The following is a 21011-nucleotide window of genomic DNA, read 5'->3' as shown; positions in this document are numbered from 1 at the left end:
AGACATTTATGGAAGACTGAAAAGATTTGTATGCTTTTGTTATGCTAGACAAGAACAAAAAGGCAACACATAAATCAAATGACTCTGGAACTTGACATCAGTCAGGGAAAGCAGGAAAAAATATAAGTTGATTTACTGAGCTATTCTAACCCTGTAAATATGTACATCAAGAGACAGACCACAAATGGTAGGAAATCCAAAACTTAATGTCACTGTGAAGAAACCATCTGTGAAGGACATAACCACATACAGAAGTGATTTAATTGAAAAATTATTTTACACACAGGAAGGAAAATGACATTTTTTCATATTGCAGTCAGAGTAAGCAGTAACACCAGAAGGTATGAAAACAATTTGTAAGCTAACCAGCCAAAAATCAGATCTCGTTAAAAATGTACAACTAATTTGTCCAGTATTTACAGAGGTTTTGATTATTCAAAGCAAATACAGCCTTTCATGAATTCTTTGATTTAGACTATTTTCAATTAACACTGCAAACTAAAAAGTGATTTTGCACGCTCCCTCATTAGGCTATCATCAGCTATGGATAACTTGGCTAAGAAGCTCAGTGATGTATATATATTAATTTACCATAATTTCACAAAGACAGCAAACCAAAAACTTGCCCTTGTAGCTGCAATTCTAAGCAGCAAAGTTTATTTGGAATATATTTCTAAAAACAACTTTCAACATCAAATAGTAAAGGTTCTGTTACAGATGTCATCTGAGCAAGCAGCAAATGTAAATTTAAAACATACAGTATATTTTTATTTTGCATTAAAGATATGAGATAATACAGTTAAGCATATGGAAGCCCATAAGACAAATCAGCTTACCACAAAAAGGAAAAAATAAACCAAAAACCAAAATGTTCCTGAGAATTTTAAGATTGCAGGGTTGCAGTAAGGACTCTCATTTTTCAAAAGGTCAACAGATAAATACTTCAGACAGTGGCTTCAAACCTCTGAAGGACAGCCACGCTAGTATGTGGCTCACTTCTGAAGTGTTCACAACAGAAAACTACAAACAAGATCTTGTTGCAATAAGGATTAAGTTTACTAACCATAGTTGCCTGTACCTATGCTGGAATTCCTGCCCTCACCCACTCCCTCTCCTGCCATCCCCCCCAAAAGCTGTCAGAAAGATTTGCAGCCCACTGATTCACATTTACACATTCTGATGTAAGACAAAGGTAAAGCTGTGTAATTGAAGGATTTTGGAAAAAATGCTTCATCATGTTAGTAAAAAAAAAGCTCAGCACCTTGCAGATCAAAGAATATTTAACTATCTTGTTTGGCTATTAAACACAGAAACAAGACTCTAAGAAGACAATAAAGCAGTAAAATTTGAACATAACATTGAAGAAATACTCAACATAGCTGATGTTGTACTACAACATTTTACTTCATTAAAGTACAGAAAATGTCACCCATCCTATGATTTATAAAGTAGACAAAATATGTACATAGAAGAAACCAAACCCCATCAAAAGATGATCATATTTGTGCATACGTACATAGAACATACGCACCTAAAATGTGCAAATTTCTTTTAATGCAAGTTAAACAAAACATTTGCAGGATACAGTTGGACAATGATAATGGAAGATAGAGTATTCTAGATATTCTAATGATGTTTCATATCTACAGCCAGTGCAAACTTACAAGGCACAAACTCAATGCTGATGCTGTAGTGTTTTAAGTTACATTCAGGCACATCTCCATTTGCAGTTCTGCAGAAAAAGAGCAATGGAAGTGCTACTTCTGTACTAAAATGCCAGCCTTCTCTCCCAGTTCAAGCACTAAATTGATGTAACCTACATGCTACAGTTACCAGTGGGGTTCTGGGTTAATTTATCACTGGAAAGGCTGTGGCTAAAACATCTGTTCTAATCTCCTTGCATGTGAAGTATGCTATTTCCCAAATACCTCCCAGACATTCTCCAAAGACTACATATACCTTGCCAGCCTCAACACGTGGGATCTTAGAGGACATTACTAATGCTTTTTTCTAACTTCAGTCAAAACTTCACCAGGAAGAGAATCCAGATTTTAAAAACCAAAACAACAAATAAAACAAATCCAAACAACCCCCCAAGAAGAGCCAGCAAAACACCTTCCGAGTTACTTGCATTTAACAAACTTGTGTTAAATTGCATAGTGACAGTGTGTACCAGCTAGTAAAGAGTTAAAAACAAAAGCCTGCTGTTTAAGGCAAAATTTTAACACAGCATAGCAGAAAAAAAAGCCAAATAACAGGTCCACCAATATTTAATCAAAGTACTGGCCCATGTAGTCTTATCCTCACAGTGTTTTCTTTCTTACTTTAACAGCAAACCCACACTTGCAGTATGCTTGATTAGAAAATTTTGTTGCCATTTTCCTAAATGAAATGAGAGCAATTAATACATATGCTGATTGACTGAAAACACCTGACAAATATGTTCTCTCCCACTCTTTAAAGGGTTTTTGACCTTACTGGGAGGTAAGGTCAAAACCTAAAATTCACTGGTATCCAGGTCTAATATACTACCTAATATGGAACTAGTAATTTAAAGCTTTCTAGTATTTATTAGACATTACCACATCACTTTGCTGTCTCACCCTAAAATTGCATTTTTGTATTATTTTTCAATAGAAGACATTTAATAGACATCTGAGGAAAACAATACAATACAAAAGCTTAAGGGTCTTTGCAAAGGTATCTTCTATTCCTTCTGCAAAGTAAGAAAGGGGTGATTTTATTGGCATTTATTTGAAGTGCCATCAATAAAGACACGAGAATACTTTAAAAAGAAAAAAAAAGGTTCTGATGCTTCACACATATCTTTGGTTTAGCCTTCCTGACCAAAGTCTTCTGTAAACTTCTTTAATTTCTCCAAGTCCTGTTCATTAACGGTTGGTTTTGTGCTAGCAAGTGACCTGAGCATATCGGCCTGTCAGAAAAAAAACCAAACATGTTTTCAGAAACAAGTATAGTACCACTGCTAGCAATTTTGCTGCCAGGACAAATATGCATTAAAAAAAAAACTTAAAATGTTCCTATTAACCCAAAACTTTAAGTAAGCCTGAACACTTCTGCACAGAGGCAGCCTTTTAACCCTTTGAATACAGACAACAGTCAATGAGTTTTCCAGTAACAAAATCATAACCTCAGGTTTAGGTTTAAGCCACTCATCCATTCAAGTTTTATTAATCTCTTTTTTTAAAAGAACTGAACATTTTTTTGGTCAGTTACTATTTTCAACCCATTATTAACTACAGCAGATTAAGTGGAAAATAACAAGATGCTCCCATGTACTCTTCACAGTCCAGCAATGTAGAACAGCAGTTTGTGATTAATCTCTAGCAAAGTTTTACTGCTCCTGACTGGTAATTTCTGACTCTTCAACTCAGTAAATTTCCCAGATAAATATTTAGATGCTAGGAAATGGAGTTTGGAAAAAAAAATCATAGGTCTATGAGCAGCTATTAAAATACACTATGAATAAAAAGGGTAAAGAAAACTAATCAATTCCCAGCCAAGGGCAACTGAAAAAAGTCGCCAACACCTCATATTGCTATAAATTATGGGTAAAATCCAAAAATTACTATAATGGTTTTCCACACATGATATTTGTCTCATCAGACCAGAGGCACCCTGCTCAAAAAGAATTAAAGCCTTATATTTTAAGGACAAGAATGGATTTTGGACACTGAAACATCTGCCTGTAGTGCATCAGAGCCCAGGTACCATTAGGAGCACACAAGGAACTGCTGTCTTTAATTCCAGGAAGGACTGATTAAAAATCCAATTAGATCATGCAGAGAGAAGTTTTAGGGCAGGCCTGCACCTGCATAAATCCTCTTCTGCTTCCTCAGTATGTAAATTCACACAGGAAATTATTTTCTGAAATACAGTGATAGTTCTATTTTCAAAGCATTGCCCGTGATTCCCCACGAAATGCATTGATTTCTTTCACTCCTTACAAGACTGTTTGCACACAGGAAACTACAGCAACACAGATTTGTTATTAAGTGCTTCCCACAAACTTTGTACTTAAATACAAAATTTTCTTCTGCTGCTCTTGGGGGAAAATACAGAATGAGTGTCCAGCAATTATTTTTTTCTTAAGCAGTGATCTAAAATTGAAAACTGTCTCACATATTTTATTCCCTAGGACAAAGCAAGTATTTTCATATGCACAAAGAAAACAGCAGGAAAAGCTGCTTTATTACCTGTAATAAATTTAAACCTAAACTACCATTATATCCAAAATCTTCTTACATTTTGGTTTTATACTTGTATCTATTTCATGGGCAATATTTGCCTATAGAACATCACTTCCTAATTTACAGTGAATGTAATTTTCCATTTCCCAGTATTAATGCCACAGTGATGAGAAGAAAGTGTATCATGGTGCAGGAACCCTAAAGGTTTGAATGAATAAAAGCCAAGTGAAAGAACAGTGCAAGAGGCAGATACTGTCTATGGATGAAAGGATGGCAGCTGCATGCCAGCAGACAAGAATAAGAAATGCTTATCAGGGATAGACAGCTGTCTTTTTCATAGCATGCCATACTGTAGTGATTTATGTTGAGAATTCAAATGTTATCTGGTATGCCCAGCATTTCTGAAAACAAACATCTCATCCGATTGTCCTGAAAAAGACTCTTTATCTTAAAGTCTTTTCAGAGTTCTGCAAAATAAGAAAGAAATGCTACAAGCAATACCTACCATGGAAACTCTAGGCTCCAGTAATTTATCACCTGGGACCTCCATCCAGGTCATTTCATTGGCTTCAGGATCACCTGGAGAGCAAGGGGTGAATAAATCTACCATCGTATTTGGATTAGACACTGATGGTCCTTTTACCTAAAAATAAGAAAACACTCAGTTTATGGGAGTTACTATTTTGAAGACAGAAACCAGAAGCTGAACAGCACTCCAAGCAAAAACCATTCCTTGATTTTATGCAGATGCCCTACCCATTGGTAACACATGTCCTGTGGAAGAGAAATTGTAGAAGTGTACTGGTATTAATCACCTTGAAAACATGCAGCTGTAGCCAGATACTTAAATTCACATCAGGTGAAATCCCAGAAGCCACATCCTCTTAAGGCTGAGGATTTCTGCAGAAGACTGACATGCCAGGAAATCTGCTTGGTGAAGACCACCCTTCCTGCTCCCCTGGTCACTCGAGGAGTTCATTCATCGCTGGTTAACAGCTCTCTAAAAGCTTCCCTGCGCTTTTCCCTCTGACATCTCGCCTTCCCAAGCTCCCAGCACCTTTCCCGGCACCACCTGAGCAGCGCTCCGTAGGAAACAGCGCCACCTAGCGGTAGAACAAAACAGCTTCCCCCCCGCAGACAGACAGACAGACTCCAAAATGCTGCCCCGTGCATCTGTTCCCTTTGTGCAGTACGCTGTCCGGTACCAAGGATTTTGCCTTCCCTGCCTGTTACCTGCAGCACCACACACCCACGGGAACTCGGAGCATTCACAGAGGTTAAAGGACAACACACTGATTGACTATGGACAGAACTGGATCTGCTGTTCCAAGCTGAATTTAGAGCAAGATGCTGGCAGCAGATTGTAATATTCAAAATGCACTCTGACAAACCTGCATTATCACATATGGCAAGGAAAGGTTTACAGTTAATTATTGACAACTGAGGAAAGCTCTGTCTGTTACAACACAAATAATAATGCTAAGATTTTGCTCATAAAAACACAAAATCACATCCAATTAAAGCATTAACAATACAAGTGGAATCAACTTGGCTAATGTCAGAGTGTTCAAAGTGTTGCAGTTGTGGGGTTTTTCCTTCCTTTTTTTTATTTTCTTAAGCAAAAAGAGTTAAGATGCAAGAAGCGCTTTTGAAGTTGTTCCACAAACTGTGACAACTGAGGTTATTTCACTGCTCCATGGCAAGCTGAAACATGACTCAGATTGTTCCAAATTTGAGCTAAACACTAAAAGCTAACAGCCCTTTAGCCAGAAATGCCATTGTCATGTAAAGTTAACAACAGATAAATACTTCAGACATGACTGCTTAAGGGAAGGAAGCATCTAGAAAATCCTTGGTATATCAAAGTCACTGTTTATTTATCAACAAATACAGCTTACATCACATTGTTACTGTGAGTTGTCCTCAGAAGTCAAATTTCCTGCCCTCTCATATTCTGGACCATACTGGATTTAAGTGTGTCTTTCTCTTTGAATCTTAAGCTGAATGAGTTCATTGGAAGAAACCACATGGAAAAAAAAGAAGCCTATCTTCAAATTCAGTGTAGCTGTTCGGTTCAGGGGCCTTAACCCTTTTATGTCAGGTTGAGTTACTGGTAAAAAACTGTATTTGTAACTGAGATGACAAAGAACTGCTGCCAACACAACATACATGGTAGTCGACACGTTAGGGTCTCAAGTTTTTCCTACCACACCTGCTCTTTGAAGAAGCAACAAATTAAAGCTTCCTTTTACAGCAATTAGCACCTCTGCAGAATATCCTGACCCACCTTCACCTAAAAAACATGAATTTCTGTAAAAATCAAACTTTGCACTAAAAATATTAACAAAAAGTACCTTTAGTCTGGGTCTACTTTAAAATACGCTATACGGGAAAATAAAATTTTATTCAACTGATACACATTGTATATATTTTAACCTCTGTTTATAACCACTGATACTATCACTCCTTTTTTTCCATTTAAGAATTTAATAGTTTTCAGGGAACAATAAATTTGACTGAACAAGGCCCATCTGTGCAAATTCTCCAGGGGAAAGACATTCCCAGATGTAATGGATTTAGACTGGTGGTAAAGATGCCAATTGGTTCTTGTACAGATAAAGTTTCTGAGATTCAAATATTGTGAAGAAATGTTACTTAAGTCAATACATAGCATGTAAAGGTAACTGGAAGATAAGCCAAACAATATAGTTTGAATAGGCTCTTTGGTGTGTACCTATATAAAAGTAAACTGGTTCTTACATTTCAACAGTATAAATGAAACACAGACTGCTCAGTTGTGTTGCATCTTTACTACTGTAATTGATTCAATGTTTCTACCAGAATTCTACAAGAACTTTAATTTTTCAGGTTGAAAAATATGCCAAGTAAACAGAATGTGCTTAAGTACAATCCATCTGTTCTCAAGTGGATAAGGGATACTTTTTTTTTTTCCCAGCATGTTAAGAACCACTTAACTTGAAATAGAAAAAAAAGCACTTCTGTAACATTGCCATTTAAATGGCAAACTGAATGCTTTTAACACTCTCTAGAGACATTAAGAGTCAGAGCATGAATATTCAGAAATTAGCTCCACCAGACTTATGGCAGGACTAGGGGGAGTAAGGGCAAAGGAAGAACAGTTCTCCCCAGTCAATAAAAGGGACATTCATAAGCAAGCAGTATTACCCAAAACCAAATTCAGTTTATTTGTAAGGAATTTTCAAATTAAGACTGCTCTCATAGATGAAATAACTTGAAAAATTTTGATTGCTACTTACTTTTTTAAAGTGAGTCGCTGATTGCACTTTTCTAACAGGCTGCATCAGTGCATCACGGACAATGATGCTTATATCTGCACCAGAATAGCCATCAGTTCTCTTCCCAAGCTCTCGATAATCTGAGTCTTTCAGGTCATTTGGAGTTGACCCAAGGTGAAGTTTGAACATTGCAGCCCTGGCGTGGTCTTCAGGTAAAGGAATATAAATACGTTTCTCAAACCTGGTGTAAAAAGGAGAAAACCAAAGCGTTCCCAAGATGCCAACTCATGCAGGCGCACAATGGAAAGAGCTCATGCAAATGAGCTTGCTTCTAGCAATATTAAAAAGCAGTTTCAGTACAACAGACCTTTAAAAAAAAATCTGATGCAAATATTCAGCAACCTGTTCTCATAAATAATACTTTAGTTAGTATAAGCTAATAGCCAGAATATAACAACTGCTTCCTTGCCATTACAAAATCCTTCTCTCCAGACTGACGTTTTTCCAGCAGTGTTTGAGTCTTAAAAGAAAAAGACTTCTTCCTCTCAGTTTTAAGTGTTAAAGTGTATTTGAACAGATTTCACACTCCAAGAAAGAACTGCCTGATAACAAGTTTATGCAACAACTTTCTACTGCCTCCAACTAAATTAAGAAAACACCATAGAAGGAAGTAAATTTCAAGTCATTCTCAAGAAAATATTGGTAACAGCAGTTCCTCCTTTGAAGCAGCATCTGTTCTCAGAGTGGAGATTACCTTTTACCAACAAAGAGCAACTCCAAATCCTGCTGAACACAATAAACCTGATATACATGACAAAGTGACTCAAATCCATGAAAAATTAATTTTACTACGGCCATTGTTGTACAAGTTCCTTTTAAGTCTTGTGGGCTAGAGCTAGGAAATTTCTCTTTCATGTTGCTGAGAATGAGAAAATGGTTTGGGTTGAGAGAGACCTTGAAGATTGTCTAGTTCCAACCCCCCTGCCACAGGCAGTGAGATCTTCCCATAGACCAGCTTACTCAAAACCCCATCCCACCTGGCCTTGAACACTTCCAATGATCCACAGCTTCTCTGGGCAACCTGTGCCAGTGTCTCACCATCCTCATCATAAAAAACTTCTTCCTTATGCCCTATCTAAACCCATCCTCTTTCAGTTTGAACAACTGCCCCTTGTCCTGGCATTACAAGCCTGGGAAAAAAAACAAGGAACATCTCTCCACCCTTCTAGTAAGTTCCCTTTATATACTGAAAGGCCACAATAAGGTCTCTGGATCCCCCTTCTCTTCTCCAGGCTGAATAGCCCCACTCTTGTAACCTGCCTTCAGAAGAGAGGTGTCCTGATCATTTTCATGGCCCCCTTCTGCACACACTCTATCAGGTCCATGTGTGTCTCTTACTGTGGATCCTAACCAAAGCTGGAATTTCAAGAACAACTTGAAATTCTCAGCAATACCTTAATTTCTAAATCTGGTTCATACAACTCTAGAGGCATGCAGATGAGAAGTGACATCTGGAGGTGACCTGTGTCCTCATCACAACATAATCCTATTTGTCACATAGCTGTATCCTCTGCTTGCGCTGCAGCTCAGGAAAAGATCCAAATAATCAGGTACAGGCAGTCCTGTATCTGCAAAAGTCCTTTATGTGCAAAACAGCAGTTAAAAATCACAAGTTAAGCCTGACGAGTAGAAAAATATGGCATTTCTCCATAAGGTTACACTTCCATGGAAAACTCAAGCTACTCACCAGTTTGTTAACAGCTGAAAAGGGAAGTTCCACCCTCTCTTGCCCTTCTGAGTTGTGTACTTTCTAACTTGTCCCCTAAGCCCCCCCAAAAACCATAAAGCAAGCAGGAAACTCCTGTTTCTTCAAGCATAATCATCTAACCAACAAATCAGATAAACTAGAGGGCTGAACAATCTACCTTTCTCTAAAGGGGCAAGTGACTATCAGTGTAGCTAAGTCTACTTCATGGAATTGAGCTGCAGAACATTAACCACGTCTGCAAACATGAGCTGGATGAACACCTTAAGCACTCTCTGGCTAAAAGCTCACACCAGTTGTGAATTGCATGCCATGAAAAAAAGTGCCATCATACCTTCTCCTGATAGCAGAATCCAAAACCCAGGGTATGTTTGTTGCTCCTAACACCAAGATTCCTTCATTGTCAACACCAACCCCTGTATCAGGGCAGAAATAATTTCACAGTTTAGATGATAAACAGAGATTGTTTTAAAAAGCCATGAAAATTTAAGGGGGTGGAACTGCAGATATTTTTAGTATTCTAATGCTAGTTACACTTAAAAATACATGTCTTAATTTCTGTCTGATTTTGAAGACCAAATAAACTTACCTTGCATCTGGACTAGAAATTCCGTTTTTATCCGTCTAGCAGCCTCGCTTTCATTTTCACTTCTTGACCCACAGAGGGAATCTATCTCATCAATGAAGATGATAGAAGGTTTGTTTTCTCTGGCAAGCTGGAACAAGTTTTTCACTAATCTTAAAGAAGGAAACAGCTTCAGCTATATTAATAATTACAACAGCAGAAACACATAACTTCAGATTGTGATACAGTCATTTCCTTTAGAGAAAGCAAGGGGAAAAAAACATTAACATAAAGCTACTCAAAGAAACAACATTCTTCCAGCTCCATGACTCGGAATTACACTGAATGAGAGCCCAGGATAACAAAAAAAAATTAGAGTGCTCCAGGCATGATTTTGCAAGATAAAGCCCTTTTTCAGTTTACACTTCTACATGACAGCCTGGACTACACAAAACCACAAATTTAGAAAGATTAAAAAGAAAAAACCTTTTTCTAAACATTTCTAACTTAAAATAATTCTAGAGATTTTGTAAGAAATAACATGTTTTTATTTTCTTTATTTTCTACAACTTTACTTACTAAATAATTTTTGTATGACATGCAATATTGGTTTCAAATCAAATAATCAAAACAACCTGAAACAAACCCCATATACTCCCAGCCATCTCTCATGAACGCACTTTACTAGTTTAAAAAAGAAAAATAAATAGGAACGTGCTGGGAAATTCTTCATATTACAGCACTAAATCTCAGGCAATAGTCTCAAATGAAGTCAAGCATAAAATCTAATGCCAAGCTAGTCTCCAGTCCTGTATTCCTTTTGCAACAGAAGAAAAGCAGCTTAAGGTTTCCAGATTCTGGGGAAAAAATAACTCATTTCAAACACTTATCTAATAGCCTTTCTTTCTCATTCTATCAGCTTTAAACAGTGTTGCTCAGTTGTCCCACACTTCAAACTATTAAATCATGGTTATGACAAGTATGCTTATCATTATATGAAAATCCTTTCCCTGTAAACCCAGAGCTTTTTATTAATTCAGGAAATCTCTTTTGGAAGACTAGATGGACAAATTCCTGGACTTCTAGACTGCAGCCATGTCACTCATGGTCTTCTGGCTTCCTGGTCTTCTTCATACATCACACAGTAACAAACAAAGAGTTAGCATGAGCTCTGTGGTGCTTCCAAAATCTTTCTGAGCACTGAGAAGAGCTTCTCAAAATGCAGCATATAATGGTATCTTTACATGGCACTGCAGCATGAAGCATAGAAACACCTATAGTTGGTTTTTAAAAAGACAAGACCATTCTCTTAAATTCTTTATGGCACCTTATCTCTATAATAATTTCCTCTCGACAATCTTTTACCAGACCTCTGGCAACTCCAACTTACTTTTCACTTTCACCTAACCATTTTGAGACCAGGTCAGATGAAGATACTGAGAAGAAGGTAGAGTTGTTTGCTTCTGTTGCTACAGCTTTTGCTAAATAAGACTTTCCTGTTCCTGGTGGTCCAAACAGAAGAATCCCTCTCCAGGGCGTTCTCTTGCCTGCAACAGAGAAACTAGCAGTTTTCAAAATGCTATTTTCTGATTATCCTCCTCTAGGCTGCTCAGAGGTTTTCTGTATCTACCCATGAAACTTCTGTCAGATGGATCAAAATCTCTTTGTTAAGAGACCAGCTTGAGTCTGTGATACATTGGCACAACACACTTCACAGGCCCCAGTACCAGTCCTGACTGACCAAGAGTAAATAAATGCTGTAATCCTTACCTGTAAACAGGTGTGGAAATTTAATGGGAAGGATGACTGCTTCTTTAAGTGCCTCTTTGGCACCTTCAAGGCCAGCAACATCACTCCATTTGACATTTGGTCGCTCCATAACAATTGCTCCTGTAAGAAAAGATGGTCTAAATTAGTGACATATGTATCTTTTCACAATTACAATAAATTCCATTTGGTGAAAAAAGAAATCTATGCCCATATCTATACTGAATAAAACCAAGGCATTTCTAAGATGATAGGGGCACTGAATTCCATTACTCAAATGGATGTTATTTTTACAGAAATCTGTCACATTTTTTTACCAAAATAAACCATGGATAACCAGAATATTTGTGAGTTAGTAGAACTCCTGACACCATCTCATAACTAAACCACCACTGCACTTCCCAAAAATTTGAAATTTCATTTTAAACAATGTAGCTGCACTAGGTCAGGATTTTTTAAGATTCTCCAGCAGATGAAGTAACCTGTTGGTATCTCCAGACATGCAGCAAACAAATGTATCATCTAATGGAAAAGAGGTCCGAGAGCTAGGGCTAAAAGCATCAGAAAGGTTATATGGATCCTGCTTAGCTTAGAAGTATTTTCTTAGTCAAGGCACATTCAAAGTTTTGCACCAAATCTCATCTTCCTCAGCCAATGAGTTCAGCCAACTGAGCTGTAATTCAGCTTTCTCTTCAGATTGGTTAGTCTGGCATGCTAAAAATTTTGTCTCAACTACTTCTAGATGGGAAAACTTGGAACTCAGGTAATAATAGGTTATTAGAACTATAATATTAGATCTTGTAATCCTAGCCACTACTTCTACTATCTGAGGTCAGATTCATCTGGGAAAAACAAAGTCTGTATAGTGAGAGATAGGACAGGGGTTCAATGCGCATCAATTTTCTGTCATTTTTAAAAAAACAAGAAACTGTCTCCTATAACTGTGCATAGGATTAAATAATGTGCAGAGAAGTAGAAAAAGCACAGCACAGTTTCCAATGGTGATACAACAGCTCCTGAAATTACACAGGCACAAGATCTGGTAAATGCATTTGATCTTTGTTACAGTCAAAAACAGGAGAACAATGAGGTTTCTTCACATCCATAAGCACCTTCTGGTAGGGAAGTTCTGAACAGTTCTTCATTATTAAAGGGAAACAAATATAAAAAAAGCCTCTTTTTTACTGCACACCAAACTGTTGGTAGTTGCTTTACATTGCTTCACTGACTGTGTTCTGTATTAGAGTTCAAAAACCCAAACTATGCTACTGAACTGGGACAGCATCATCACTGCATATAAGAAAATGCTGCCTGTTATTATAAATGGGCAAGAATCCATGTTTCTTACTCCTAAACATGAATTCCAGTCCTTCTGTGAAAACAGTCCTGCTTACACTATGTATTTGTATCATCATTTCCTTAGCCTCTAGGCAACATGCTAGTGCACTTCAGAGTAAAAAACCACTAAATTGGTTTAGCCAAGAGCTACCTGGGATTTTGCAACTTCTGTTGGAAAATGCTAGCTTGATAGGTGACACAATTTTAACATGAAGTACAGGGTGCAGAAGACATATTTCAATGTAGTCACTGTATAAGTTCATGGCACACAAGTCCTTTTACTTCCATAAAGACTATGCTTTTTGCACCTGAAGATCACATACTAGCTGAGCCACTTACAGACATTAAGTTAATCCATAAAATTTAGGTGGCAAAAATATAGGAACTTGCTTGACTGAAGTAATCCCTATTTAAAGAAAAGGATGCTTCAAATTACCTTGAAGTTGATTCTGTAGCTTCTTTTTTTCAGGGTCCTCTGACTCCCCTTCCCCATCACTGTCATTCCTGATTTGGAAACAAAATGTTGAAATACAGTAAGAGAGACTTCTGTCTTAGGATAAAAATCAGAATGCAAAAAGCAGAAAACCCATCAGGCTGAGGAATTAAAGAAACATGAGATGCTTTAAGACCTCTAGAGGTTTACATGACTGTAGAAAAGCAGAAGTACACTCTTCTATGATTTCTTTCCAATTCACCCTCCTTTGCCATTTCAACTTCCTCTTCTGGGTCTGAGCCCTCTTAACACACTTCTATGTGTTTTGAGCCAGCTTTTAGGAAACACAGCCCTTATATCCAGAAACACAGAGGTGCTGGAATGGTTTGTTTGTAGACATTGGCACTTCTCCTCTATCTGGACCTGCAACAGGACTTGGCCAATTCCATCTAGTACTACAAAACTCTCATCAGAGCAAAGGAAACTGGAAGTTAAAGGAAAAGAGACTAGAGAGGGAATAATTGGAGTGGAGGTCATGATACTACATGTAGCCTTTGTGATATTACCATTTCCTTCTATTATAAATAAGGCAAAGATGGAACAGCTCAAAAAATAAGGCTGATGAGATGAGCAGACATTGAAAAAGACTGAAAATCAGGTGAAGTTTTAAGAGACAACTGAGCAACTTTAGCTGTTCAGGACTCCTAGAAAGGCAGGTCCCACTAGAAGGTATGATCCTGAATCCTTCCTCTCTCCTATCCCCATAAAGGGAGTAGCAAAGGCAAAAGAGACTGGGCTTGTTTGGGTGGCTCTGCTTGTTCAACTCCCTGATATGCAAAGTGAGAAACAAATCTAAGAGAAGGGAAGCAGTGGAGAAAGCAGGCAGCAGCAACACATTGGAAGGATTCAGTCCACCTTACAGAACTTTACCCTACACAGGGCTTTTCATCTCTTATCAAGTATGAGACAGATCAAACTCAGTAACCCCAGTAATCGCCAGTCTGAAATTATTTTCTAGCTACTAAGTATTTAAATGCAGAAAGCCTTTAAAGGTCAGCAGGCTCCTTGCCATTAAATCCAATAATCATTGGATTCAGCTGTTAGTCTGAAGCAGCTTTCATTCTTCAGTGAATTTCCTATGCAAATGTTCATATTTTAGTAAGCAAGCACAGAAATGCTTGTGATTTTAATTCAAGTTATTTTTATTAGCCCACTGTACTTCAGCACTAGTAGTCATCTGAAGCATTTCAGAAACACAAGTTAAAATGATCTTTGAATAGTTGAAGTTTAGAATAAGCTGAGTTCAGGAAGTATTTTGCTTTACCTTCTCCAAAAACATACCCTTTTCCTTCAGCAGGACCAGACTCTTTAACTGGTTTTGGTGCCGTTTTTTCTCTCTTTTTCAGATATTCTTTCAGCTTTTCTGCTCGATCCAAGTATTCTGTACATTTTGCTCTAATGCTTTTTTTTGCTTTATCACCCTGTGCTTCATCTAAGAGTGTGAAGATAAACAATTCTTTATTAACACAAAACACATGTGCATCAGTCAAAAAACAAGACTTAAGATCTGTCTTCTTTATCTCTTATCAATGTACCTCTCTCAGGGCTCACGACATAACCAAACATCTCAATTACTTATTTGTCCACTATAGCTTGGAAAGAACTGACCAGAAGGCTGTCATCATGTAACAGACATCAAATATTCACGTGAACATTGCCTTGGCTTAAAATTTGACTTTAAATGATTAAGGACATCAGCACTGGAAGCTTTTCTGTCAGCCTTTCAAGCTGCTAGACATTGCCTTAATAACTGCTTTTCTAAAATAGCTAATCAAGAAGCTGCTTGTGCAAGGCAATTTTTATTTAGAACCATACTTGATTCTTCCATAGCCTGCTAATTTTAAAAGATAAAGAAACATTACATAAAACATCTGAAAGAACTAAGCGTGTTTCAACAGCCACGCTGTTCTCATAATCACTATTACAGTATTTCAAACCACCGATCAAAATTTAACATGTCAGGTTTTTGAGCTAAGTTTCCAAAAGTACATCAATGTTGTTAAAAGCATAGAAAGTGATATTCTGAGGAAGTCTGTAAGATTTAAATGGACAGGAAGTGATAAACACAGATTATCCTAATAATAAAGGACTATAAAGAAAACTATTTTTTTCAAATCATGAAGATTTGTAAGTGTACTTTTGTCAGGCAAGCAACCCTAGCCCACTTACATCAGGGCTGTACCCACATTAAGAAAGCCCATTCCTTGCATACAAACACTGAATGTGGCACAAAAGGTACACAGAAGTGTGAAAAGGCGTAAAGTAATGAGAACATGGAAACTAAAGAAAAATTGTTACATACAAGTCCATCTCATACATGTTCTTGGCCAAGATAAACAGCAAGACTATGACATTAAGGAGCAAAAAAATGTCAGCAGAGAGGCTTTAAAAGGGCAAGCAGCATGAATTAAAGGTGCAAAAAGCACTCTGCAGATACAGCAGACTTCATGTGTAACATGGTTTTCAGCACAACAGAAATACAGGGATCCCTGTACTTATTGTCATATTTCCTCGTGCAGTGGCCAGCTTGAAACACTGCTACAAAAGTCCAGAGGAGAGACAGCAAACACCTGCCTCCTGTCTTAAAAAAACCTAAAACAAAACACAAGTAAAAAATAATCTAATTTCTTACAAGAATGGAGCAAGCACACAACACAGTAAAGGTAAAAGCTGCAAAATATATGACCTCAGTCAAACTACGATTAGCAAGTATCAACTGTTGATGAGAGCAAAAATTTAAATACTGATGTCAACATAAGAGATTGCTCTTGTGCAATCTGACGACTAGACTCTACTGAATCATCCAACACATCACACTTACATTTAACAACATGGAGAAAATACTGCACAGCGTGTTGGTACAAGCGGAAGGCTTCCTCATAGTTTCCTGCTTTGTCTTCTTGTGCTGCCTTGGTAGCAAGGTCTATTGCTTTCTGTAACACAAACAAATAATTAATTGCTGTACAAGAGCATTTTCCCTGATCAGAGACCATTTAAGCTGTTACTGTTCTTTGATGGCCAGGTTTTCTGCTCCTCCACATTTACCACCTCAAAGTTGGAGGCAATTGATTGTCATAGATGGTGTTTTGTACAAAACACAGTATTTCCATCCTTTCATGAACAGCAGCATTTACAAACTGCTGAAATTTACTAGCACACAGAAAAGTGCAAGTGAGAAGGACAAGTTTCTGTGTACTAAGCTGGAACTACTACTGTTTTGTCTATGCAGTCTGTCTTACCAATCTCTTGCATTTCTTATGGAAAGATCTGGAAATCCATTACAAGGGTTGGGGGTTCTTTTATCACAGACATCGAAACTTTGAACTATGATATAGATATACTGTTTAAGATGTTGTTTAGGGGTGCACTTGACAGTGCTGGGTTAATGGTTGGACTCAATCTTTTCCAGCCTAAACAATTCTATGATTTGATGACTGATGACATCAGTAAACCCTGTAAACAGCAAAGTCAATATAAGAAGTACTTGATTACAATCACTGAAACTAGCACTATCACTCTTCAAACATTATGCTTGGAGACATCTTCAAAGACCAGTTGCTTAGCTTCTCTAGGAGGATTTAGATTCTTGATATCCTAGTGAGAAATTCCAATTATCACTCTGGTGGAAGAGGAGAAAAAAAAACAAACCCAAACAGACAGAGAACATACCCAAATCTTAAGCACCAAAGAGTTCTATGGGAAGTTATGAATGGATTTTTACTTTATTTGTTCAGCTAGTTTCAAATAAATCTGACTGAGATCTAAGCCACTGTGTTGCACACACTGCCCTGTGGATTTATTGTACCACCACTATTCCGTTGCTTGTTTGTAAGTGCTTATTACCTTTTATTACACTTTCCTTCTTGGAATGCCCATACCACTTCCAGACAATTAAAACTGTCATTTTGACCATCTGTTCATGTAAGTTGAAAATAAGCACTCAGCCAGAGTCAACCAACACCAACTAAATATTCTGTAGTCCCTCATCTATTTTTTCCCATGTGGTTCCCTTTCCTAAGCATTGCTAGTATGCTCAGGATGATTATGTAATGTCAGGGAGCAAGGCTGAGAGTTTGAGCTGCAGCAAGGAGCTTCCATTAGACATTCCAGTATAGATACTCTTGCCACTACCTACACTCTGCTGTGTTTCAGGCAGAAAAAAAGCTAGTAAACAATAGCCATGAAAGAAACTGTAAAATATTGTATTCTATTGCTTTGGGTTGCTGTCTTGGAAGCAAAGATCATCTCAACAGATCTATTTGAAATCAAAGGTATTTAAAAACATGAACCAATTAAACAGACTATGGCTCTGTTGTGGCAAGTGCTGGAGCACTGTAAGCATCTGTTTCTTCAGAACAGAGCCAAAGTCTTTCCTTTTTGGAGAGGCTGGGAGCTCAGGAGCAGTTTCCCAGGTATGAATGGACAGCTGCCTCCTTGCTGCCCATTTTATGGTGACTCCCTCACGCACCTCTGTGCACCATTCAAATCTAGCAACAGAGCAAAAGTTAACCCCCCAAACAGTTATTTTCATGTCAAAGTTCTTAAGTCCCGTCAGTGACTTTAACCGCCACAGGGCAGCCCAGTACCTGTATTATTGCCCAATACGCAGGGCAACCCCCTGGATCCAGTACAACAAAGACAGTGATACACGTGACATTAATTCCAAAGAATAAATGGCAAAGACCATCTGCTAAAACAGAACTGTGAGAAAGCAGGGCATGTGGCAAACTTGCTCCTTTGAAATGGGCAAAAGTCTGCATCACATATTGCCTGGTTTTGCTATACTCTCTTTTTGTAAACAGCCAAAGACTATTACCTGGCTATTAGATTCTCAGCTCTAACACTTCATTACATCAGCTGCATCTTAGCCTGTTACTTTGAAGAACACCACTGCTATCAAACAGAAAACATTATTAGAAACCTGTATGAGCTAGGGCATAGATGACCAGCTCTAACTATCCCTGAGGCACAAACTATGTTTTGTCAGGCCACAGGTTTATAGTTTGATGAACATCACCCAAGGAAAGAATGTCAGCTTAAAGAGATGTCATTATTCTCCTGCTTATTACAGATCCTATAACATCTCCTCTAGCTTTGTCAATGCAAACATCACACTGCTGGTGTAAACACGGCATACAAAAATGATCACGATTCAAACAGCCCAAGAGAAAAAAAGGGCTGTTTGGACCGCACTCATTCACTTCGGAGTCTGTTTTGCCGGCCAGCCGCAGCACCGATGACAGCCCAGGAGCCAGGGTTAACACAAGCGGAACAGCAGAGCAGGCAAGGGCTTCCCACAGCCACCAGGAGCCTTGCGGCAACACAACCCAAACCACGCGGCCAGATCAGAAGCGGCAGCAGCGCTTCCCGGCCGGGCGCTAGGCCCCGCTGACCGCGTCCGGCAGGGCTGGTGCCCCCGGGACCCCCCTCCCGGGCCCCCCTTCCCGGGCCCCCTCCGCAGGGTCTCAGGCCCGGGACGATGAGGGCTGACCCGCGGGCTCTGCCATCCCGAGGCCAAGCCGAGTCCCCCCCACGCCCCTCGGCTGCGGTGCCCCCCCGACCCGCTGAGCAGGGGGCGTTCGCACTCCCCGTGCCCCGGCTCCGCCGGCAGCCCCGGCCCGGGACACCCCCGGCCCGGGACGCTGCCAGCCCCGCTGCTTCCTGGCGCCGCCCCCCGCCCGCCGCCGCTTGCTGGGTCCGCCCCGCGCCGGGCAGGGCCGGCGTGGCTGTACCTGCAGGTTGCCGGTGTTGGCCGCCATGGCGGAGCAGCGAGGGGAGGGAGCGGGAGGAGAGTGGCGCGGGGAGCGGGCCCGGCCGCCGGTGGCACAGCGCCCCTGCCCCGCCGCCCGCGGAACCCGAACCGCGGCCTCCGCCGCCGCTTCCGCACCGAGCGCCGAGCGTCGCTTCCGCCTCCGCTTCCGGGCACGCCCCGAGCGCCCGGCCCGCCCCGGCCGCGGGTGCGCCCCGGGCCGCGCTCGCCCGCGGGGTGTTGGGGCTCGGAGGAGACTCTGGGAACCATCCGGTCCGATCCCCCTGGCAAGGCAGAGTCACCTGGAGCGAGTGACACAGGAACGCACCTAGGCGGGGTTTGGAATCTCTCCGCAGGAGAGTCCACGGCCTCCCTGGGCAGCCGGTCCCAGTGCTCTGCCGCCCTCCACGTAAAGAAGTTCTTCCTCATGTTGAGGTGGAGCTACTTGTGCTTTAGTTTATGGCCACTGCTCCCCGTCCTGTGGCCGGGCACCACCAAAAACTGTCTGGCACCGTCCTCTTGGCCTTGGGGATGTCTATATGCATTAAATAAGATCCCCTCTCAGTCCTCTTTTCTCCGGATTAAACAGGCCCAATCCTGTTTAATCAATCATGACAGTCATGGACAAGTGTCACTCACCCGTGGGTTAATGACGAAGATCAGGTGACGGCGATGCTTACGGAGTGGGGAGGAGGAAGTGACTCAACACACCAGCAACTACAAACCAGTTCTGAAAGCCAGCTTGCTCTATGGATGTAGGGACGTCTGCTAAATTAGTGACATATCTTTCCCCTCTGGTTCATTAATTCCTTTAGGGCAAAAAAAGTATCTGGCAAACTCAACTGTTATAAACCCCATTCTTTCAAGTATCTCCAAGTTACCACACTGCAGCTTTGACTTAATAATTCCAGTGTAACTTTTTTGATTTTATTTTGTAATAAAAGTCCTCTGAACCTTTTTGATATGGTCAGCCCCTGTACTCTGGGCACAAGGGAAAAAGGCACATCCACAGTTCCCCCTGTACCAGGGAAGGTGGTGAATCTCTTCTTTAAGTCACCTGGTTGGCAGTTTATTTTGGTAAGTGTCCTCACAAGTTGGGGATGCTTTGGTTGATTTTTAGACATGGTCAATAACAGGTGTTCTCCTTGGATCGACTGCAAATGTGTGAAGACATGATGTAGGAAAGACTAAGTCATGCAGTCAGGCTTTGAGAAATGAGATGGTAAAGAGTTTGCCCCTAAAGACAACTGAAATTGGCCAAAGAGAAAGGAGAGATGATGATTTCTAAAGGAACTTTAGAGCAGTGTGGTCATCAGGATTTAAGCATAACATCAGTGGTGGGAGGGGCTCAAGAAAACTAGGTTAAATATTATATTTCCATTTCTTTCTTATTCCATCTTCAAAGGACGAGGCAAAACCATCCCTTTCACTCTTTCACGGTTGATTATGCCATCATGAAGCCTTTGGGCTACTTTTAACCTCCTTTTTATTTAAAACAGGCTACTTCCTTGGGGTATCATTTCCTTTTTGGCTTTACCTTCTCATTCTGGTTAGTGTAACGGAGTAATCTCAGATACGTTCCTGTTGCTAGTAATTCTGTGTCATCTGTACCTATGATTTTTAGTTCTTTAATGTTATATTTAGGTTTTAGACCGAGGTCTAAAACAATACGTACCTCACAAGAGTGTAAGCATGCCTCTCCAGTCACACTGAACTGGCTTCCAGAAGAAACTCCAGAAAAAATGACTGTTTTCTGCAAATGTGATTAAAGAAAGTAAATCAGAAAAGGCACCTCTGTCATTTACAGATAACAGGCTAAATCTTGCACTCCTTACTTAAGTCTTACTCATACAATATTCCTGCTAT

The 21011-nt window shown here is 39.8% G+C and overlaps 1 protein-coding gene across 1 annotated transcript; it reads right to left on the bottom strand.

Moving 5' to 3' along the window:
* Positions 1–241: 241 nt before the first annotated feature.
* On the bottom strand, positions 242–19282 carry VPS4B (vacuolar protein sorting 4 homolog B). Its single transcript, XM_030943089.1, has 11 exons — positions 19129–19282; positions 16218–16329; positions 14678–14828; positions 13340–13407; positions 11569–11688; positions 11189–11345; positions 9823–9971; positions 9568–9649; positions 7490–7709; positions 4717–4854; positions 242–2935 (listed from the first exon to the last, which is right to left on the bottom strand). Exons 1-11 carry the CDS (start codon positions 19153–19155, stop codon positions 2834–2836), a joined length of 1326 nt encoding a protein of 441 aa, XP_030798949.1. The 5' UTR covers positions 19156–19282; the 3' UTR covers positions 242–2833.
* Positions 19283–21011: the final 1729 nt, after the last annotated feature.

This window comes from Camarhynchus parvulus, chromosome 2 (assembly GCF_901933205.1).
Source record: "Camarhynchus parvulus chromosome 2, STF_HiC, whole genome shotgun sequence".
Taxonomy (NCBI): Eukaryota; Metazoa; Chordata; class Aves; order Passeriformes; family Thraupidae; genus Camarhynchus; species Camarhynchus parvulus.
The sequence above is the reverse complement of the archived record's forward strand: the minus strand, read 5'-3'. Positions and strand labels throughout refer to the sequence as shown.

Excerpts from the sequence above, each read along its gene's own strand:
- VPS4B (XM_030943089.1), bottom strand. The coding sequence starts at position 19,155 with ATGGCGGCCAACACCGGCAACCTGCAG. Across the intron at positions 11,689-13,339 it reads GCTACAGAATCAACTTCAAG|GAGCAATTGTTATGGAGCGA; the intron begins GTAATTTGAAGC and ends CTTTTCTTACAG. Across the intron at positions 2,936-4,716 it reads TGGAGCCTAGAGTTTCCATG|GCCGATATGCTCAGGTCACT; the intron begins GTAGGTATTGCT and ends TTTTTCTGACAG.